This window comes from Dendrobates tinctorius, unplaced genomic scaffold, assembly GCF_039654945.1.
Source record: "Dendrobates tinctorius isolate UK_male_01 unplaced genomic scaffold, ASM3965494v1 ptg000007l, whole genome shotgun sequence".
Lineage (NCBI taxonomy): Eukaryota > Metazoa > Chordata > Amphibia > Anura > Dendrobatidae > Dendrobates > Dendrobates tinctorius.
Window position 1 is genome coordinate 32,705,565 of NW_027361675.1, and position 24,802 is coordinate 32,730,366.

Below are 24,802 nucleotides of genomic sequence, written 5' to 3' on the forward strand. Positions count from 1 at the left end.
ATAGAATTTATTAGTGGGGTTGGATTCGTAGCACATCCATGTCTTAGTGAAAACCTTGGGATGTGGCGAGTGTAAGTTCACATTGCACAGAGCCAGGACGCAACAGCTCCGTATACTGTGTGGTTGCCATTCTCAGGAACTGTAGCTCAGATCCTATTCACTTCAATAGAAGTGGAGCTACAGTACACAAGAACGGCACAGTGTATGGAGAGATGGTGTTCTGCCCTGTGAACTTCAAATAGCCTTGAAACCAGCTATCAGCTGAACTTTTGGAATTCTAGGTGCTGGATCCCATTTATCTCATTTTGATACTCTGTTATAAGGACAGGCTATCTATATGTTAGTTCTGGACAACCCTTTTAATAACTGGATTTGTCACTACTGTTTCTGATCAAGTTAGAATATTTTTTATCTTAATCCAAAGACATACTGATATGGAATTTAGATTGTGAGCCCCCATTGGGCACAGCGGTGATGATGTCTATAAAGCGCTGCGGAATAAGATAGTGCTATATAAGCAATTAATAATAAATAATACTGTACATTGTAACCAATACTAAACTGTGCATATTGTGATACAATAACCAATTAGTCAATCAGTCATAATTTGAAACATAAGTTTAATGTTTTTCACTATTCCAGCAGAAAAAAAAATGGCCAATCAAAGAAAGCTAGTCTATCCTGGAAATATATCTGAAAATGTCGGTGCCATTTTGTAAAAATGTAAGAGTGATGGAAGAAAGTAAAAAAGTACAATATAATCTAGTTTTTACATTAGCTTCAGAAATTCATACTGTATCTCTACACATCCTTCAGACAGAGATCAATGAGAAGACAACTGGACGTACGATCTCATCCAAAATTGTCTTCTGCTTATCTTTTCATTTAGTAAGTCCATGCTATTTAAGAAGCGAAACATCTTCAAGTTGTTTGATGTTAGCTAGATTTCTCATAAAGTGTCTTCCCATAGATATTTATATATATAAATGTCATTTCTCTCACGCAATCCTTTGTATTTTTCTTATATCCTTATAAAAAAAAATCTTAAATAGATGTCTCCATGAACCTTGGTAACATTCACAATTTTATTAAGCATCTCATCTTTATAAGCAAAGCTTCATTGGACATGTGGCTTGCATTTGTGATAGATATATATATATATATATTTAAAAATATATATACATATACACATATATATAGGTATAAATAGCTATTCAGCATGCAAAGGTTTAGTGATTCCAGGCAATTTCTACTAGTTAGTTGGGTGTATTTTCTGCTATTATAGCACTCTGGGTTAACCCAAATGAATCCTCCACAGAAAAAAAAAACTACTAGATGGGTGATTTACCCTGTTTCAACTAAAAATGACTCTTTGTTTCATTCATAGGTGTAAGTTTACTGAAGTGCAGGTACCCACAGGTATTAACAGATCAGATTGTCTAGGTCAATAGAATATTTCTCAAATATGGCATATGTTGGAAGTGCAGTCATCCATCAGTCCAGTTTTCCACAGTCCCCATGCCTGAATGATACTGTAGTGAAGATTCTCTGGATAAAGAAAAACTTTGGGAATATAAAAATTCATTTGCTGTGTTTATGTGTGGTGACGGAGGCTTTCTTTCACATAAAGATGGGTGTACTCTCTCACGCTGGAAGGATGAGCTTGGAACTCTCTCTCGTACTTGAGACTGTGAAAGCTGATTGTAAACACTAAAGTGGGATTCGCTTGGTGGCTGTGATCCTTGGCTTGCAATTGTTGGAAGGCGAGGCATCATGGTGGTGGTGGTAAAGTGAGTTGGAAAAGGCTGGTATGGAACAGTTTCCATTGTCTGGACACTATAGCTTGTGTAGGGTGAAACTGAAGTCCACATGTTGCAACTTAAAGGTGGTGGTGGAGGAGGTAAATCATCGACACCTGATACTCCAGCAATTTCAGCTCCGGAAGTAGAGTACATACAAGCATCTCTTGGTGCCACTTCATTGCGGTAAGGTGGACTTAGCATCTGTTGGTCATATGGTGGTGGTGAACGAAAGTAGTGATCATCTGCCATAGAAGAAGAGGGATCTAGATAAGATCGCTTGCAAGGAAGGTCTAGGTGACGTGCACCCTCTGTAAAAGAGAGAACTAAATCTTAAGGCAATGCTCACCAGACATAAGATTGAAAACTATTCTACTTGCCACAGATAACTTATAAGTCTCCACAAATGGTAGTTTTAAAATTATCAGTAAACTAAAGACCAATATAGCAATATGTAGCAATGATCTTGATGATTATTAAAGATTAACCATAAATAAAGGGGTTGTCCAGGTTTGTGAAAAATGCTTGTAGTCACTCTATGTGACTGTAGACTTTTAAATTCTCATAGCACTATCAGGTTACTCAGGTGGCGAGAGCTGGTTGTCATGTGACCGCAAATATGCCATATGCAAACTTCTCGCCACATTCCAAGTAGACATGCACAGCCTTGCTCAGTTCACTTGCATTGAGGGAGGCCGTGTATGTCTAGTCGGAATGTTGCTGGGAGTATACATAATTGCATTCTTGTGATCATATGACCACTTGCTCTGCCCACCAGCATTGGAGAATTCTGACAGCGTGCGGTTCACGTGCTTTGAGGGTTCAAAAGTCTGTAATCACATAGAGTTACTGCAGACTTTTGTCTCAACCCTGAACAAGCTAACAGTTTTATTGATACAAATTTAGGGCACATACAACACTTTGAGTGCTTTTTATTGCATTTTTTATGACGGTATGGTTACCATATACCACAATTCTGGCATTTTAATATCCTTTCTCTTCACAGTGTTAAATGTATGGGTTAACTGGTTTAAGATTTTGAGACTGTAATTTAACAGATGTCGCACTACAAAACATTTTTATATTTAAAAAAAAAATATATATATTTTTTTCTTCTAACGGTTGGAAAGTAAGGTGATTCAAATTTTTATATTTTTTTTCTACTTTGTAAATCTATTTGTTATTTTTTACTTTTTAGTTCACATATGGAATTTGAACTTGCATTTATCTGATCATTTCACTATATACTGCAGTAAAACAGTATTCAGTAAGTAGAGTAAATCATGGCCTCCTCCTCATTCTTTTTCTGTTCTCCACAGGTGTAATAAGATTGCAGGAACAAGGACCTTCAGCAGGCTGTTGATGAAGTTATTAATGGTTATCTGTAGAATGTTCTGCCACAGTGAAAACACTTGGGCTGCTGACAGCTCCTTATGCAATTGCCATCCAATGACATCCCAAAGGTGATCAATGGGAGACAAGCCCGGAGATGTTGCAGGCCATTGTAGCACATTTTAAGCCACACAGACTGATCACAATAGCAGGAGCAAACACACGGGGCCTAACATTGTTGTGATGAAAAATGGTTAATGGGACACTTTCACGTTTCCCCCATGAAGGTGTCTTCATCGCATTGCTCATGTGGTCTCCAGACAAATCTCCGAATATCATCCCATTCAAGACAAAAAGCAAACCTCATTTCTGAAGAAGATAGACCTCCATTCCAGCTTCCATTGCCATCTGGCTTTGCACCATGTTAGCCTTTGAGAGTGGTAGTATGATGTCAATGGTTCACCTGTAGCTGGAAGTCTGGCTCATATCGCTATGTCATGCAAATATCTTGTGATGGTTTGTGTAGACACTATTTGTTTACCTTAGGTTTGGTGTGTGATGTTGAATTTCACTTTTAGTAAAGAATGGATCACCATGCAACATTCTTTGAATCTGATGAGATCACTTGGGCAACACCATAAAGAAGTCATCATGAGAGAATGCCACACTGGTTCTACTCCCAAGATTATGGTGTGGGCTGGTATAATATATAGTGGCTATACCCCTTCATTCTAGGTACACTAACAATTCGGTTTTAGATTGATTTGGTGATGAAACCATTCAGCTGTTTAACTGTTTTTTTTCCACACAACAATGCCAGGCCACATATTGCTTGTGCTTCTGTGTCTTAAACGTGCTACCATGACCTGCAGCACTTTTAGACTTGGCTCCTATCTAATATATTTTGGATATCATTGGTCGACAATTACAATGTGAGCTCACAGCTGCAGTTCTTGGTAATTTGTCTGCCCAAATACATTCAACATGGCAGAATGTTTTTTAAACAACCATTAATAAACTCAAAAAGCATGTAAGTGCGTGTATTTCAATGCTTGGTGCTCATACTCGGTATTGAATAAATTGAGATCTTTTGAAAAACATTGTTGCAATTTTTCCACAATTTGCATATTATTAACATGTCTACCGATCCTGTGATATTCAGAATTCCATGACTTTTCCCTCTTATGATTATAATTTCAATAAGGAGAGTACTGGTGTTTACTTTATATTTTCCCTTCTCTGTGGGTTCACTTTTGGCCATATCTGTGCTTAAAACTATAATAAAATCTGCATGTGTCAATCTACCTTTATGTTTAAGGTCAATTACAGAACACATTTTGTTGTAAGTTTCTACTGCCTTGAATTTGTAACATTAACCATTCTATTTTTACAGCATTCATTTGTATCACATAAAATTGTCACAGAGCAATTTGTCCGTTGTTTTCAATATGATGAAAGCTACGATAACAAGGAGTTGGTAATGATACTGTTATAGTAACATGTAGTACCAACTCCTTATTATTATGGTTTTCATCATATTGAAAACAATGGACAAATTGCTCTGTGACAGTTTTATATTCATGGGAATAAAACAGCAAATGTTTTCTAATGTCCTAAAATTTGTCGTTTAGCAGCTTAAAAAAGCATCTGCTAGTTAATAGCAAGAGAGACAAAAGTGTAGAAATGTTGGGCAAGGTAGAAAAGGAATGACACGAAACTGACACTTATTGTTACAAATGAATGCATTTTTTCAAACATTAAGGCTCGAGATATCACTGTTCTTACCAAATTATCTTCTCATGTAAAATCCTCTTATAATTTTAATCGGTTCTTCCACAGTTTAATATTCTTAGTACAAGCCGAATATATTGTCAAATCATACTGTACAATTGGACACTATAACCTTACGAAGCTCAAAGAAGTTTATGTTTTCTTCTAATGATTTCTATGCCATTTACATTTAGAGACCATTAATGTAAAGTGTAACTCCATTGAGTAGAGATGAGTGAATCGATTTCTAGAAGGACTCTGGTGCCGCACCTGCATCAGTAGTCCGTGACTGCTGAAAAGGAGCCCAGAGAACCTCCTTCTACCTGTCGCTTCTTCTGATAGACTGATGGTTTGGACCATGAGCTCTTCCATATAAAATTTGGAACTAAAAATGGAAGATGTTTCAGGAGTAAGTTGATTGCTTTGGACATTTTGAAGCCTCATCTGTAAAGCTCTTGTCATTGGAGTTACGCTAGTGAGAGTATTGTAAGGCTGTGTGCCCATGTTGCATTTTTTTAAGCGTTTCCGCAGCGTTTGTGCCTGCTCAGACGCTGCAGAAATGCATAAAAGATGCTTCAAATTAATTTGCATGCTTTTTTGGCTTTTGTGCCAATGCATGCGTTTTTAACCGCTCAGGAATCGCTTATCGGCTAAAAACGCAGCATGCTCATTAATTTCCGCATTGCTGAGCGTTTTTAGCCTTCCCCAATGTTCCCAGAAAATGCGTGTTAAAAACGCACGGCTTTTTTGCACAAAACGCGCAAGAATCGCGCGGAAAAAAGACGCGCGTTTTCTGGGAAGGGGATCAGTTTCCTGAGCGTTTAAAAACGCTAGCGTGGGCACATAGCCTGAAGCAACTAAAACAATGGTTTCAGAACAATGCAAACAATTACTTCACAGAAATGTTTGTATGTCAGATTTTGAAATTCATTAAATGTCTGTATGTAATTATTGAAAAAAATCATCCAACCTAGTTGTACAATACCTCTTCTTTTTAAACAGTGATAGAAGAGCCCCGAGTCCCTCTGAGCTGCGAAGGAGTTGAGCGGCAGATCTTGAGCATCAGCCGCACCAAACTGCATGTGAGCCCCATTCTCATACTGATAATGCTGTAAACCTTGGTGGCCACTATGGAGCGCATTAAGGTCGGACTTGCTTGTCAGCTGCCCTGGATGACTTGATATCAATCGTTGTCTCATGATACTTTTAGATATCACAGGATATTCTTTACTGGGGAGAAATAATAATTAGTTATTTACTATGGCAGCATTCTTAAAAATTTTCTGACAAATGCTGTCATAATCAGTAAACTATACACTTGCTCTAATACTAGAAGATATTAAGGTTATGGTACACTTTATGCCCCTTAATGTAAAACAAAGCTGCTCAATAACAGAAAAATATTATATGGTTAAATCTGATCACATCAGATAAATGTTGCACGATTCAGCCAATTGAACTTTATTGGCTGGTTGTGGTGGAAAAAAAAGGATCAGACATGTTGGCTTCCAAGAGATATCTCATAACTGTTGTCAGCCAGCCATCATATTATTGTACATTGCATCTGCATGCAGGTAATATGCATCCATTATATTCTTCCTCAAGGATAACTCTTAAACGATACATCCACCATTGACACGTTTTGCGTTTATGGCTCTGATGCAGGAAAAACAAAAAGTTACACAAATTTGCAAATAGTCTTAAATAAAAAAACAAGCAAAAACTTGCAGTGAGGCTATAGCTAATTTTCAGACCTATGTGTTTCAATGGTTACAATACACACTACAAATAAACACTGCAAGTGCTATGACTAAGGCTTCTTTTACACTTGCCTTGTTTTTGTGGGCCGTTTTTGTGGCCTCAATAGATTTCTATGGGGCCACAAAAACGGGCCGGAAAAATTTGTCAGAGCTCCTTACACCGTATGGCTGGGAGGGCCATATTTACAGCTGTGAAAAAAATATTGACAATCAATGGGGCCGCAAAAACAACGGAAGCTTGCCCAGTGTGTTGATTTTGCAGTACACCATGAAGCCCGTGTTTGTGTAACACCGTATTTTTACTAGGACACTCCCATGTACTTCCTGTTTATCACTTTGAATGCCTGCTGAAATCCGAGTAGATTTTTGCAACCCGTTTTTTGTGGTAGAGCGTGAAAATTGTGGCAATACGGCCCGCAAAAAAGGCCCGCAAAAACGGGCTGCAAAAAACACAGCAAGTGTAAAAGAAGCCTAAGGCACATTCAGTCTATAATGTATTTTATAAGGAAAGCTGAAATATTTAATTATTCAAATATTAGTGCTGGATTTATTTAATTTATCTCATGGAGTAACATAGGCCTGTATTGGAGCTGTAGACATAAAACAATAGGATATTAAAAATCTAAACTACATACAAAGTTTCTTTGCTTTCATAATCTGCATAAATGTACTAATATATGTTTGATTAAGTACTGTAGTCTATATTTGGTACCTTTGCAGACGAGCTACTCGCAAGTCACTGTCATCACTTCCTCTAAAACCTTTGGCAAAAGGATTATTTTCAATTTTCAACTGTGTAATCTAAAAAATAGAAAAGTAAAAAAAAATTATTAATCCTTAGAAATGAACAGTATGTAAAATATCCATTTTTATTAAGTATTCTTTTGAAAGCTTGTCCACTTTTTCTTTATTGTAACAAATGTATTGAGTTTTTGATTTTGCGACACTTACTAATTTTTAAGTGTTACAGGTTCTCCTCCATCACTTATTAGTCTAGCCTCCTACACCTCACGCCTCTACTGTCCATAACATTACTGCTGAAGGAAAATGTGACTAGACCTATCCATCAATCTCCTTCAATTTAAAAGCAAGCTGTTTTGCAATTGGAGGAGGCTAATGAATAAAGTGCTATAATGCTGGTACTTCTACAGTATCTTTCCCCAGTGCTTTTGCATAACATTACGTGGCCATACTGGTTTTTGAAGAAGCAAGTCAAATTGAAACATAGATACATGCTGACTACAAAAGAAATTAATTTGATTGATGCTTGGATTTTTTTTCCACAAAACATGATGGCATTAAGACGAGACATGGGAGAAATTATTCAAATTAAATTGAATTGTTCTTGAATTTTACAAAAACCTTTTTTCTTTAATAATTTTACTCGCTTATATAATACCATTAATTCTACAGCGCTTTACAGACATTATCATCACTGTCCCCATTGGGGCTCACATTCTACATTCCCTACCAATATGTCTTTGGAGTTGGAGGAAACCAAAGAGTCAGGAGGAAACCCACGCAAACACTGGTAGATCATACAAACTCCTTGCAGATGTTGTCCTTGTTGGGATTTGAACTACAAAGCAACAATGTTAATGACTGAGCCACACTGCTATTCAGTAATTTCCATAGTGCAGATTTTTTTTTAACTTGCTCCTCACGGATTCAGCAAGATGGCGACCATTTGAATGTTGTTTTTCTGAACTGTAGAGGGAATTCAAAAGTTAAAAAAACTAATACAACACTGCTCACCTCCTGAAATATCGACTGCATGCACTGCCCATACAGTTTCTGAATTTACTTACAGCGCACTAAAATATCTCTGCGCATGTGCGCCGTTAGGTCGCGGCGACAAAATGACATCAGGACATTCATCGCAATCTTACAACGTGCACTGTAGGCCAGGTCTCCCGTTCATGATGAGGTCAGGGATGTCCGTACTCATGTTGGAATTCTCAGCTTAGCATGAATATGCCTTAGGAAACAGTGCGGCAGCGGTAGGAAGAGACACTGAGAACTGTATGGGGCACAATGAACATCACTGATGAGCAGTGAGATGAGCATTGGTTGTTGTATTTATTTCTACATCTTACGTTTCTTTTGCTCTGAGCTCTTTTCAGACCCCAGAGCATAATAAGGGACATTCAATTTGCGGAGAATAAATTTGCGATATCTGCTACAGGTATACAGTCACCACAATTTATTGGTTATACTTATGTATTTCAAAAATAAATTTTTTGTAGAAAAGATTGCCATTTGCTTGGATTTTTTATCTTTCAAGAAGAAGAGACCGAAAAATTTGTTTATATTTATATATTATACTTATTTTATACAACTAGAACATATAGGGATGAAAACCAAAAGACCACAAAAGAGTAAAGAGTCCATATTAATATTTAAAATGTACAAATTTTATTAAACATATATCATGTAAATAACAATACAAACAATATTACACTAAAGGATCAGGTAGTGAAGGCCAAGGTTACTTTGTAAAAATGTACAAAACGCTGCAGTGCTACAACAGATCAAGGACACAAAGATAGGGTACAAATTCAGATCCTATTTCACCAAAAATGTCCATTGCATGTGCATAAGAAATATCGTGGATCATCTAAGCATAGTGCTTACCCATATTGTGTCAGCCTGGACCAGAGCCCACTGCCATTGACGCGTGTTTCGCTGCACTTTATCAAGATCGCACCTTGGATTCTAATCCCCATACCTATGCATTTTCTAAAAGTGGAAACCTGGTTTGTGAAAACACCTCTTTTCAGGACTTTATATACCTATAGTCATGACCAAAAGTATTGTCATTTTACAACTTTTTCCAGAAAATGTATTAGATGTACTGCACTGACATAAAATAAAACTTTAATATGTGTAAAGCACATACATAAGTATTGGTACACTCCCATTAAAATTTAAGATTTTAATTAATCTCACTGTACAGAAGTACATTTCCCAAATTTTGCAAGACTTAGTTTCATAGGACATTTTTTAACCCATATCATGAAAGTAAGATTAATAATGTAACTTTCATCACAAAATCTTTCATTTTACTCAAATTAGTTGATGCAAAAATTAATATACTCCACATAGAAGCATGGGGTGAAATTTCTGCAGATTACCACAGCAAATTAACTGCTATAATGCCAAAGGTCTGCAATGCTGTAATTGCTGCAAAGGGAGCATTCTTTGATGAAAGTAGTTTGAAGGAGAAAATTATTATTTCAAGTAAAAATCTTTTTTTCGAACCTTGTCAATGTCTGGACTAGATTTTAAATTCATTTGGCAAATCATTTTAGTAATAAACATATGAGTTTTCATGGAAAACACAAAATTGTCTGGGTGACCCCAAACTTTCGAATGGTAGTGTAAATTATTTTTTCTGGTATAAAAGTTTGTGACACACCTGTGGTGTCAATATAATCACTGCACCCCTATATGAATTAATTGAGAGGTTTGATTAGTAAAATGGGGTCACTTATGGGGGGTTCTGCTGTTCTGGCACCTCAGGGGCTCTGTCAATGTAACATGGCACCTTCAAACAAATGCAGCAAAATTTGCACTGTAATATGGCGCTACTTCCCTTCTGAGCTTTGCACTGTGCCTCAAAAGTAGTTTTTGACCACATATGGGGTATCGATGAATTCAGGAGAAATTGCACAACAACCTTTGGGGTCGAAATTTGTAGCTAAATAGATTTTTGTTGGAAAAATATGATTTTTTTATTTTCATGACTTAATGTTATAAACTTCTGTGAAGCACCTGGGGGTTCAAGATGCTCGATACACATCAAGATAAGGTTACAATAGGGGTATAGTTTCCAAAATGGTGTCACTTGTGGGGGGTTTCCACTGTTTAGGCACATGAGGGGCTCTTCAAATGCGACATGGCATCTGCTAACCCATCAAATTTTGCATTCCAAAAGTCCAATGGCGCTCCTTCCCTTCCAAGCCTTGCTATGCGCCCAAACAGTAGTACTCTCCCACATATGAGGTATCAGGGTACTCAGGAGAAATTTCATGGAGCAATTTCTCCTGTTACCCTTATGAAAATGCAAAATATGAAGTTAAAAAAGATTTATTTGGGAAAAATGTGATTTTTTTTAATTTCCACGGCTCTACGCTATAAACTTCTGTGAAGCACCTGTGGGTACAAGGTGCTCAATATACATGTAGATAATTTCCATAAGGGGTATAGTTTCCAAAATGGTGTCACTTGTTTGGGATTTTACTGTTTAGGCACATCAGCAGCTCTTCAAACGCGACATGGCGTCTGCTAATTATTCCATCAAATTTTGCATTCTAAAAGTCTAATGGCACTCCTTCCCTTCTAAGCCCTGGCGTGCGCCCAAACAGTTGTTTTCCACCATCTATTGGGTATCGGTGTACTCAGGAGAAATTGCACAACAAATTGTATGGCACAATTTCTCTTTTTACCCTTATGAAAATGCAAAATATGGATTTAAAAAATATTTATTTGGGAAAAATGTGATTATTTCCACAGCTCTGTGTTATAAACTTCTGTGAAACACCTGTGGGTTAAAGGTGCTTAATACACATCTAGATAAGTTACCTAAGGGGTCTAGTTCCCAAAATGATGTCACTTGTTGGGGATTCCCACTGTTTAGGCACATCAGGGGCTTTCCAAATGCGACATGGCAATTGCTAATTATTCCAGCATATTTTACATTCAAAAAGTCAAATGGGGCTTTCTCTTCCGAGCCCTGCCATGCACCAAAACAGTAGATTTACCCAATATATGGGGTATTTGCATGCTCAGAAGAAATTGCACAACAAAATGTATGATCCAATTTCTCCTTTTACCCTTGTGGAAGTAAAAAAAAAGTTAGGTCTATAGGAAAATTTTTGTGAAAGAAAAGGAAATGTTTATTTTTTTCCTTTAAAATTCAAAAAATTCCTGTGAAGCACCTGAAGGGTTAATAAACTTCTTGAATGTGTTTTTGAGTACACTGAGGGGTGCAGTTTTTAGAATGGTGGCACGTTTTGGTATTTTCTTGCATATAGACCCTTAAAGTTACTTCAAATGTGATGTGGTCTCTAAAAATATGGTTTTGGTTTTGTAAAATTTGTTGAAAAAATGAAAAATCGTTGGTCAAATTATAACCTTTATAACTTTCTAACAAAAAAAAATTGGGTTCCAAAATTGTGCTGATATAAAGTAGACATATGGTAAATATTATTTATGAACTATTTTCTGCAATATGACTCTCTGATTTAAGGGCATAAAAATTAAAAGTTTGAAAATTGCAAAATTTTCACCAAATTTCCATTTTTTTCAAAAATAAATGCAAGTCATATTGAAGAAATTTTACCTCTATCATAAAGTACAATATGTCATGAGAAAACATTCTCAGAATTATTGCGATACGTTGAAGCTTTCCAGAGTTATTACCTCACAAATTGACAGTGGTCAGAATTCTAAAAATTGGCCTGGCCATTAAGGTGAAAACTTGCTTCATCTCAAAGGGGTTAATAGCTGGGCCATCGCGAATCATATCTCCCTGTCGCCTATGACTACAGTGGATGACATAATAGAGGAGGAAATAAAATCACACCCACTGGTTGTCACCGATAAATGTAATTTTAAGAATTTACTACCTTATCTGAGCATGTGGTGTGTGTGACACGGTCAGACACATCCTGTTCAATTTATGATGACACTCACAAAGCTGTGTGGACAGTGCATAATCTACCAAAAATTAGAAGGAAGAAGGACTCCGATAGATCTTGTATTAGACATAAAGGAGAGCCTCATACACATTCTGTTAAAATTGTTATGCAGTGGTACTCCTAAACTCACAAAACCTATGCACTAATTGCAAGGATTGACAAAAATTAGAATGAGGGACTGCAGTACACATTGGAAGACACATAGAGGAGGGTCTCAGAAAATATTTTTTCCCATTTTTAAGGAGGGGGACTCCTAAACTGGTAATTCTTATGCACTAAGTGCAAAGGCTGAAAAACATTTTCCCCTGGGAGGTATACACATATGTATGTGAGAGAATTATAGAGGTAGGCCTCAAACAAATCCCGTAAAAATTGTGAAGGGGCATCATACACACCATGGAAAAAGTAAGAGCGAAGGTTACATGATGATCCTTTAAAAATTTCACAGGTCTACAAAAAAATTTTTTTGTAATCATCGCAGGTGACTTTGTTCTTTTCTGAATCATCTTTTTGTCCTAATTTATGTATATAATTATTCTGTAGCCTGTATAATTTTCATGGAGCAGCATCATTATTATAAAGTATAGGAAATATACTAGCGACATTAAGAAAACAGAAATCTACATATCAGAAAAAAATGCTTCATCTTACAAAACAGTTTTTATTGAGCCAAAATAATTTCACATGCAAAATATAAACCAAAATATGAGCAGAATTTAAAAGTGTTTGACATTAGACCATCGTTGATACGATTTTTTACGGTTGTCTCTAAATAACCTTCCAACAGTAATCTTCCATCATTGAGCCATTCCAAAAACCCTGGCAGCGGTGTTCCATTACTTTAACGTCCTGGTGAAACCATTCGCATTGTTCATCGCTTACATCCCCAAGATTTTGAGGGAAAAAATCTAAATGTGAATGCAAAAAGTGCATTTTCAGAGACATGCGACATCCAAGACACTGGTATACATTTAGCAGTTCCTCAACACCTTCAACATATTCTGGAAATTTTTTTTCCTAAGATGTTTTCACAGTTCCACTTGAAACTTTTCCAAGATCTCAATTCCTTATTATTTAGAGTTTCTTCAAACACATCATCTCTCATAAGCTCTCTGATCTGACGACCAACAAAACCCCTTCCTTCAGTTTTGCTGGTGAAATGCTGGAGAATTTCTGTGAAGTGCACTGGAACCCATGTGAATGTCTTTGCCATGGCTTTAACAAAGTTTTTAATAAATCTCAACTTTATATGTAGTGGAAGAAGAAAGATTTTAGTTGGAGCAACTAAAAGATTATGCTGAACATTGTCTCTACCTGGAGGATAAATGTTTCTGTGTCCCCAATCACTACCAAAATAATGCTCTACTGTATTTCTACTGCCCCATAAACACAAGAAGCAACAATATTTTGTGAAACCTTGCATTCCCATTAGCAGACCAATCACTTTCAAATCACCACAAATATTCCATTGATGATGCTTACTGTATATTGAATAGCATCCTAAACAACTGACAAATTTTCATAACTTTCCTTTAGATGACATGAGTGAGAATAGGGATTGATGGTTTCATATTTCCATTGTGAAGCAACACTGTTTTCAAACTTCTCTGGGATGAGTCAATAATCAATCGCCAATCTGCAACAAAATACTCTTGATTCAGTTCTTCAAAGAGGTCATTCAATTCACATTGTTACTTCTGTTTCGGTAATAACACACTTTGACATCATCATGAAGAAGATTCTTTTGTTTCAACCTAGATGCAAGAAGTTCAGCTTTATCTTTGGACAATGAAAGGTCTTTGATGAGATCATTTAATTCATGCTGAGTAAAGCATTCTGGTTGCTCGGCTGCTTCATTAGGTACATACTCATCTTGACTTGAGCTCTCCATGTCTTCGCCAGTAGTTTCAGCTCCACAGTCTTCATATTCTATTTCATTTTCATCAAATCCAGACAATGGTGGTACAGGAACTGGCAAGGTAAGGTACCATCATGTGGAACTGAGCTAATCACAGATTCTAGTTCAGGGTAATTAATCTTATGTTTGTTCTTTGTAGAAAAGCCCTTCAGTTTGACAAAACAAAAGTAGCAGTTATCACTATGATTTTTGGGTTCTCTCCAATTCATGGGAACAGCAAATGGCAAAGCCACTTTCCTCATGTTCAACCAGTCAGGAAGACCATTTGAACAACTTGAGCATATCACATGAGGGGCCCAGCTTTTGTCTTGATCACTAAGTGGACACTTAAAGTACATCTGGTACATCATTTTAATATCATGAGTGATTGAATGTACTTGGCCTTTTGGTGTAAAAGAACCACACACATCTGTTTGGATGATTGATACACTGTCGGGGCATTTTCCTCCTTTAAATCAGATCAAACAGTAGAGTAAGTTCAGTTCAATGGTGGTGACAAACTAAAAAAAATGCAACGAGCCGACCGATTATATTTAGATATTTCCTCAGAGATGACAGAGGCAGCTTGTATTTAAAACTGATTTTAATGGAGGTAATCTGGTAGATAACTATATACAGTTGTGAGGTATATGGGTCAGCCTACTTCTTACAGATGAACATTTACAGACAGGAAGTTTCTCAGTGTGATATTTGCTGCTTTCAGGTTCTCTCTCTGTGGGGACCTTCACTCAGTTACACCTCAGTGGCTGAACTGTTTTCTTCCCCCTGAGGCGACTTGCCCTCCCAGAAACACAGTGAAAATCCTCTCACAATGGCAGCTGTCTGCTGCTTTCCCTTCTATCTCCCTGTGGCAGGGCTCAGACCCCGGAAGAGGCCTGTCTCCTGTCAAGTCCTTGCTGCCATCACCATCCTTTTCTGACTGACTCAAATCTTACCGCCTCATAACAGTAAGCTCCTCCCCATAACATGTGACTTTCCGAGAAGTAGTCATTGGTTGACTGCACTGTCAATGCTCCTTCCCATAAAACTCACTAAAACCTTTATTGATGCTTTCCCAGTAAGAAAATTCACAATTAAGTAAGACAAGCAAAGAAATGGGAATAACATAGGAAAAACCACATACATTGAAAATGCAGAAATAACGTAATAGCAAAAATATTTATATCTTAGAAACTTTATGTGATAGAGCAAAACTAAGCATATTTTTGGAATCAACACATCAAACTCCATAAAACAGACATATTACCCCTTTGCTGATGATTTTCTTGTGTTGTCCAGTGTTATGAGCAAGGATCACCTGACTTCCCTCTAAAAATTATGAGCAAGGGATGCCTGTTTATCCTTTAAAAATTATGAACAAAGGCCGCATGATGACCATCTAAAAATTATGAGCGAGGGCTGCCTAATGACCATCTAAAAATGATGAGTGAGTGCTGCATGATGACCCTCTAAACATTTGGAGTGAGGTATGCATAATGACTCTGTTGATATGGTGGAGGCAGGGCCGGTTTTAGTCAAAATGGGGCCCTGGTCAAAAGTTTAAAAGGGGGCCCGAATTGTTAACATATTGCACCATCATACAGAAACATTTTTGTTGCGTGTACATGTGCTGAGTTCAGGCCGCTAAACATGCATGATCGACAATATTGAAGTAATTGAATGCTTGTTTCTGTGCCTCTTTACACTGGCTGATGTTGGGGACAGAATAATCACTAGTAGATCAATCTGTCCATATACAGCATCATGTTGTCAGCAGCAAATCTGCAGTTTTCACGGGGCGAAGTGCTGCTGAGAATTTTTTATTTTCTGGCATAAACAATTCAATCACTCAATGAATAGGCAGCATTTTGCTTGCTTGGTATAATACATCCCAGAGTCCTTCACATAGTATAATGTGCTCCATAGTCCTCCATATAGTATTATGTTCCTCATATTCTTCCATATAGTATAACCCCTTCCCTTTCGGACTGATGACATACTATCCCACCCATCTGCCCTGGGATTTATTTCCCAAGGACGGCATAGTACGTCATCATCGATCAGCGGTGCTCACACCTGACACCCGGCACTATGTGCCAGGAGTGGTCACGGACTGCTCCCAGCATATTAACCCTCACCAGCACACTGCAATCAAACATGATCGCAATGTTCTGGGGGCATAGGGAAGAATCGTGCAGGGAGGGGGCTCCCTGCATGCTTCCCTGAGACCCTCAGAACAATGCGATGTGCTTGTGTTGTTCCGAGGGCCTCCTCCCTGCAGGCCCCGGGATCCAAGACAGCCACGGGGGCCTTCCGGGTCCTGCAGGGAGGTGGCTTCTCAGTGACTCAGTAACCCCAAAAATTGGAATAAAAAGCGATCAAAAAATGTCATGTGCCTGAAAGTGGTAGCAATAAAAACGTCAACTCATCCCGCAAAAAATAAGACCTCACATGACTCTATGGGCCAAATAATGGAAAAATTATAGCTCTCAAAATGTGGTGATGCAAAAACTATTTTTTGCAATAAAAAGCGTCTTTTAGCATGTGACAACTGCCAAACATAAACACCCGCCATAAATAGTAAATCATACCCTCCCTATCACCCCCTTGGCTAAGGAAAAATAATAAAATAAAAAAAGTATTTATTTCCGTTTTCCCATTAGGGTTAGGGTTAGGGCTAGGGTTAGTGTTAGGGTAGGGGTTAGGGTTAGGATTGGAGTTAGAATTGGGGAGTTTCCACTGTTTTGACACATCAGGGGCTCTCCAAACGCGATATGGCGTCTGATCTCAATTCCAGCCAATTCTGCATTGAAAAAATCAAACGGTACTCCATCCCTTCCAAGCTCTGCCATGCCCCCAAACAGTGGTTTATCCCCACATATGGGGTATCAGCCTACTCCGGACAAATTGCGCAACAACTTTTGGGGTCCAATTTCTCCTGTTACCCTTGGGAAAATAAAAAATTGGGGGCAAAAAGATCATTTTTGTGGAAAAAAATATGATTTTTTTATTTTTATGGCTCTATGTTATAAACTTCTGTGAAGCATTTGGGGGTTCAAAGTGCTCACCATGCATTTAGATAAGTTCCTTGGGGGGTCTAGTTTCCAAAAGGGGGTCACTTGTAGGGGGTTTCCACTGTTTAAGCACATCAGGGGCTCTCCAAACACGACATGACACCCGCAGACCATTCTATCAAAGTCTGCATTACAAAACGTCACTACTTCCCTTCCGAGCCCCAACGTGTGCCCATGCAGTAGTTTTCTCACACATAGAGGGGAGAGGGGGCCCTAGGAAAATGCCTAGTCAACCTGACCCTAATGTCGATCTTGGGTGGAGGAGGAGGAAGACAAGAAAAAGAAGGAACAATGAACCTTATACTTTTTTTTGGGTGGAAACGGGTGCATGGGAATACACCAGAAAAATAAGGAACATTTAAATTGGCTTTAGGTTCTGCTGCTGTCATCTGGTGGGGTTGAGAAGTCTGGGCCAACCCAGGCCTTGTTCATATTGATCAGTCAGCCTGACATCATTTTCAGTTGACAGGTAGATGCGCCTATCAGTTGTTATGCCCCCGGCGGCACTAAAGACTCACTCTTACAAAACACTAGCAGCAGGGCAGGCCAGCAATGCCAAGGCATAGAGGAACAGTTTATGCCACATGGCCAGCTTGGATACCCAATATTTCTGCGGCACAGAGGAATCATGGAGGACGCTGGTATGGTCGGCTAGGTACTGCTTCACCATTTCCCAAAACTTTTCACTCCTTGTCAGACTGCCCTGCGCATCACATCAGGGCCTAGGTGCGGGGAGAGTCTAATGAAACTGTCACATACCTTTGATAGTGTTCCCCTGCCTCTGTTGGACCTGGTATGTGTCTCCCTCATCTCTCTTCCTTGGTGGCCCAAGGAACTATGACCTCTGGCACCAGTGTAGCCAGATTGGACTTTTGCACTAATTTTTCGACTTGGGCCTTCTGGTATTGCACAATTTTACTGCTACAGAAAGGAGAGATGGAAAGTTTTTGCAGCGTGGTTCGAGAAGGGTGAACAACCAGTAATCAGTTTTGGCCAAAATGCGTATAATGAGAGGGTCACAGGTAAGGCAGCCGGACATAGAGTAAGTAATGTCTATGCGAATTGCATTTACTTTCTCTGGTATGCTCTGACTGTACACAGCTCTCCCCAGCTCCTGAATGTCTATGTGAATTGCATTTACTTTCTCTGGTATGCTCTGCTTACCCATCATTTTGTATCCATAATGTATTTCATTCCTCTTGTGTTTTTACTTGCATACCTCTGAGTGGTCAGTGACACCCCTCCCCCCTTTTTATGGGCTTTGGTTCTGAGCATTTGGGCTGGCCATTGAAACCCCACTTCTCGCTCACATCTGATTGTCCTTAGTTGCAGATACAGAGCGTTGCGAAAGTATTCAGCTTCCTGGAACTTTTCAACCTTTTCCCACTTATCATGCTTCAAACATAAAGATACTAAATGTAAATTTTTGGTGAAGAATCAACAACAAGTGGAACACAATTGTGAAGTTGAATGAAATTTATTGGTTATTTTAAATTTTTGTGGAAAGACAAAAACCACTACAATGTTTCAGTTTCTTTTCACTTTCACCCCCATACTACTTTCTTTATTCCTATCTCATGTAATCCCTCCACCATTAAGGAATTAGTCAATTCTCCCTCCATCCTCCCCAGCCATCTCTCCTCCTCCTCAGAACTGTTCCTCCACATACAATGCTTTTTTACAGACACACACGGCCACATCATGTCCTATCCTGCTCCCACCTTCTAAAGTTCTGTCTGCTACTCCTCATTGCTGGCGACTTATCCCCAAATCCTGGCCCTCCTCAACACATCCCCACACTAATTTCTAACATCCTGCCTCGATCCTCTACACATTTTTGCAACCATGATAACCTCATACCCATTCATCCAGCCCCCACTCCCCTGCTCCCCCTACCTGGAGCTCTATGCAACGCATGCTGTGTCTGAAACAAACTGTCGTTTATCCATGACCTCTTTATCACCAACAAACTCTCCTTCCTTGGCATCTCTGAAACCTGGCTCACTCCCTCTGACTCAGTCTCTCCAGCTTTCTTATGGTGGATTCAATCTCTCTCACACCCCTCGCCCCAGCAACAAACGTGGTGAAGGAGTTGGTTTGCTCCTTTCCAATACCTGCTCCTTTACCCCAATTTTGCTACCACCCTCCGCTACTCTTCCCTCATTTGAGGTGCACTCCCTCTGCATCTATTCCCCCGCCAACCTCCAGCTGGCTGTCATCTACCGCCCCCCCAAAGCCAGCCATCTCCACCTTTCTCGATCACTTTACAACCTGGTTACTTCATTTCCTTTCTGCTGATATCCTCACTATCATCATGGGTGACTTCCACATACCCATTGATGCTTTCACCTCAGCTGCCTCTAAACTTTTATCACTGACTGCCTCCTTTAGCCTCACTCAATGGTCCTCTGAGGCCATTTACAAAGATGGCCACATACTGGACCTCATCTTCACCCAACTTTGTTCCCTTACTAATCTCACTAACTCACCCCTCCCCCTGTCTGACCACAACCTATTGACATTTTCTTCCCTCTCTTATGCCAGTGCACAACACCCCTCCACAAAGTCACTCACCCTCGCAGAAATCTCAAAAACCTCAATTTACACTCACTCTCTGAGTCCTTTCTCCCTCTTACAGGCATAGCTACCCTTTATGACACAGATGCTGCTGCCACTTTTTATAACACCACAATAACAGCAAGACTTGATTCGTCCGCCCCCTCACGCATAGCAAAACTCGTACAATCAACAGGCAGCCCTGGACCTGTCTTCTGCCTTCGACACTGTGAACCATTCCCTCCTGTTACAGATTATCTCATCCCTTTTCATCACTGATTTGGCCTTATACTGGATCTCGTCACATCTAACAGACCGAACATTCAGTGTCTCCCTCTCCCACACCACCTCCTCACCTCGCCCCCTGTCTGTTGGTGATCCCCAAGGCTCAGTTCTAGGACCCCTACTCTTCTCCATCTACACCTTCGGCCTGGGACAGCTCATATAATCCCATGGTTTGCAGTATCATCCCTACACTGACGACACGCAGATCTACCCATCTGGACCTGACCTCACCTCCTTACTGACCAAAATCACACAATGTCTATCTGCTATTTTAGCTTTCTTTTCAGCTCGCTTTCCAAAACTGAAAATGTACAAAACAGAATTCATCATTTTTCCTCTATCTCACTCTACCCCCCCATGAAACCTATCCATCAATGTCAATGGCTGCTCACTTTCCCCAGTCCCGCATGCTCAGTGCCTCGGGGTGATCCTCGACTCTGCCCTCTCTTTCAAGCCACATATCCAAGCCCTTGCCTCCTCCTGCCGACTCAAACTCAAAAATATTGCCCAGATCCATGCATTCCTTGACCATGAAACCACAAAAACACTAGTGCACACCCATATCATCTCCCACCTCGACTACTGCAACCTCCTACTTTCTGGCCTCCCCTCTAGCACCCTAGCACCACTCCAATCCATCCTAAACTCTGCTGCCCAACAAATCCACCTGTCTCCCTGTTCTTCCCCAGCCTCTCCTCTATGCCAAGCCCTTCACTGGCTTCCTTTGTCCGGAGGCTCCAATTCAAAACCCTAACTATGACATACAAAGCCATCCACAACCTGTCTCCTCCATACATCTGTGACATGGTCTCCCGGTACTAATCTACACTCAACCTTTGATCCTCTCAAGATATCCTTCTCTACTTCCCTCTTATCTCTTCCTCCCACAACCACATGCAAGACTTCTCTCGTGCTTCCCCTATACTCTGGAACTCTCTACCCCAACACAAACTTTCGCCTACCACGGAAACCTTCAAACAGAACCTGAAGACCCACCTTTTCCCAACAAGCCTACAACCTGCAGTCTGCTGAACTGGCACATGACCAACTCTACCCTCTTCAAGTGTATCCTCACCCATCCCTCTAGACTGTGAACCCTTGCGGGCAGGGTCCTCTCTCCTTCTGTACTTGTGTGTGCCTTGTTTTGCTCATGTTTGTTGTACTTGTCTATATTTGCCCCTTTCACATGTAAAGCGCCATGGAATAAATGGTGCTATAAAAATGTATAATAATAATAATAAAAAAATAATAAAATAAGGTGCACCAGACTCCCAACAAGGAAGACTTCTGTGTCCTCATCAGGAGGATGACTCTACATCTCTTCCTCTTCCCTCTAATACTCTTCCTCCTCTTCAGCCCATCCACACTGAACAGATGGGATGAAGGTATTGTGGATAGTACCCTCTGTAGTGCAGGCAAACATCACTTGCTCCTCCTCCTCAGCCTCATCCTCCTCATTATCACCAAATTGGCACTGAGAAGAAGAGATGAGTTTGCGCTGAGTAGTATCACCCAGTCTACTTTCTTCCTCCATTTCTATCTGGTCCACATACAAAGCTTCCTCTTTAATTATGATCAGTGAGCGTTTGAGTGGACACAGAAGCACAATTATATCGTCACTAGAGTTGAGCGATACCGTCCGATACTTCAAAGTATCGTATCGGATGGTATCGGCCGATCTTTAAAAAAAGTATCGGTATCGCCGATTCCGATACCGGAAGTCCCATTCAAGTCTATGGGACTTCCGGTATCGGAATAAGAAAAACCCTTTCCTGCCCTTGTACAGCCTCTCTGGGGTCTGTACGGGCCTTTCGGGGGGCTGTGCCGGCCTGCCAGGGGGTCTGTGCAGGCTCCGGTGGTCTGTGCCGGCCTGCCGGGGGGGCTGTGCCGGCCTGCCGGTGGTCTGTGCAGGCTCCGGTGGGCTGTGCCGGCCTGCCGGGGGGCTGTGCCGGCCTGCCGGGGGGCTGTGCCGGCCTGCCGGGGGGCTGTGCAGGCTCCAGGGGGCTGTGCCGGCCTGCCGGTGGTCTGTGCAGGCTCCGGGGGGCTGTGCCGGCCTGCCGGGGGGCTGTGCCGGCCTGCCGGTGGTCTGTGCAGGCTTCGGGGGTCTGTGCAGGCATCGTCCGATGGGACTACAAGTCCCATCGGGCGATGCCTGCTACCATGACAGTGATTGACACATTAGCCAATGATGGGACAGTAGTAGTCCCATCATCCGACTAATGTGTTGAATGTAAAAAAAAAAAAAAAAAATTACATGCTACATACATACAACATGCATACTACATACATGCTACATTCATACTACATACTACATACATGCTACATTCATACTACATAAATACTACATGCAACATACATACTACATATATACTACATACATACTACATATATACTACATGCATGCTACATACATACTACATGCTACATACTACATATATACTACATGCATGCTACATACATACTACATGCTACATACATACTACATATATACTACATGCATGCTACATACATACTACATGCTACATACATACTACATATATACTACATGCATGCTACATACATACTGCATGCTACATACATACTACATATATACTACATGCATGCTACATACATACTACATGCTACATACATACTACATATATACTACATGCATGCTACATACATACTACATGCTACATACATACTACATATATACTACATGCATGCTACATACATACTACATGCTACATACATACTACATATATACTACATGCATGCTACATACATACTACATGCTACATACATACTATATATATACTACATGCATGCTACATACATACTACATGCTACATACATACCACATACATACTACATGTATGCTACATGCTACATACATACTACATATATACTACATGCATGCTACATACATACTACATGCTACATACATACCACATACATACTACATGCATGCTACATGCTACATACATACTACATATATACTACATGCATGCTACATACATACTACATATATACTACATGCATGCTACATACATACTGCATGCTACATGCATGCTACATACATACTACATACATACTACATGCTACATACATACCACATATATACTACATACATACAATACATTCATACAATACATACATAGACATACAGTACATATAACATAGAGTAACATACTTACCAATACTTGTCACATTGTTCCCCGAAGCCATTGTCTTTTCCGGAATAAATATTAACATAACAAACCACAAAAATACTCACCCACGATCCGAAGCAGTCCACGAGTGTGTCCCACGACGATCTTGGGTAGAGAACTGCAGCATCAGCTGATGCTGCCGTTCTCTACGGGCTGCAGGAATCCAATGACGGAAGGTAGGTATCCTTCCGCACTGTATTCCTCCGCCACTTAAAAAAAAAAAAAGTCCCTAGTCTCACTTTATGCCATTGCTGTGTGGGAATTCCCACGCAGCAATGGCATAAAGTGAGACTAGGGACTTTTTTTTTAAGTGGCGGAGGAATACAGTGCGGAAGGATACCTACCTTCCGTCATTGGATTCCTGCAGCCCGTAGAGAACGGCAGCATCATCTGATGCTGCAGTTCTCTACCCAAGATCGTCGTGGGACACACTCGTGGACTGCTTCGGATCGTGGGTGAGTATTTTTGTGGTTTGTTATGTTAATATTTATTCCGGAAAAGACAATGGCTTTGGGGAACAATGTGACAAGTATTGGTAAGTATGTTACTCTATGTTATATGTACTGTATGTCTATGTATGTATTGTATGAATGTATTGTATGCATGTAGTATATATGTGGTATGTATGTAGCATGTAGTATGTATGTAGTATGTATGTAGCATGCATGTAGCATGCAGTATGTATGTAGCATGCATGTAGTATATATGTAGTATGTATGTAGCATGCATGTAGTATATATGTAGTATGTATGTAGCATGTATGTAGTATGTATGTGGTATGTATGTAGCATGTAGTATGTATGTAGCATGCATGTAGTATATATGTAGTATGTATGTAGCATGTAGTATGTATGTAGTATGTATGTAGTATGTATGTGGTATGTATGTAGCATGTAGTATGTATGTAGCATGCATGTAGTATGTATGTAGCATGCATGTAGTATGTATGTAGTATGTATGTAGCATGCATGTAGTATATATGTAGTATGTATGTAGCATGTATGTAGTATGTATGTGGTATGTATGTAGCATGTAGTATGTATGTAGCATGCATGTAGTATATATGTAGTATGTATGTAGTATGTATGTAGTATGTATGTGGTATGTATGTAGCATGTAGTAGGTATGTATGTAGCATGTAGTATGTATGTAGCATGCATGTAGTATGTATGTAGCATGCATGTAGTATGTATGTAGCATGCATGTAGTATGTATGTAGCATGCATGTAGTATGTATGTAGCATGCATGTAGTATGTATGTAGTATGTATGTAGTATGTAGCATGTATGTAGTATGTATGTGGTATGTATGTAGCATGTAGTATGTATGTAGCATGCATGTAGTATATATGTAGTATGTATGTAGTATGTATGTGGTATGTATGTAGCATGTAGTATGTATGTAGCATGCATGTAGTATGTATGTAGCATGCATGT

The 24,802-nt window shown here is 39.6% G+C and overlaps 1 protein-coding gene across 1 annotated transcript in view; it reads right to left on the reverse strand.

The window, feature by feature from the left end:
• Nucleotides 1-1,228: 1,228 nt before the first annotated feature.
• The window catches only part of TBX4 (T-box transcription factor 4), a 331,723-nt gene continuing 308,149 nt past the window's right edge, over nucleotides 1,229-24,802 (reverse strand). Inside the window, exons 6-8 of the mRNA XM_073571710.1 lie at nucleotides 7,374-7,462; nucleotides 5,887-6,131; nucleotides 1,229-2,110 (exon numbers count right to left, since the gene is read on the reverse strand). Of these exons, the coding sequence (XP_073427811.1) occupies nucleotides 1,488-2,110; nucleotides 5,887-6,131; nucleotides 7,374-7,462 (957 nt within the window). The 3' untranslated portion in view covers nucleotides 1,229-1,487. The remainder of the gene's footprint in view (nucleotides 2,111-5,886; nucleotides 6,132-7,373; nucleotides 7,463-24,802) is intronic.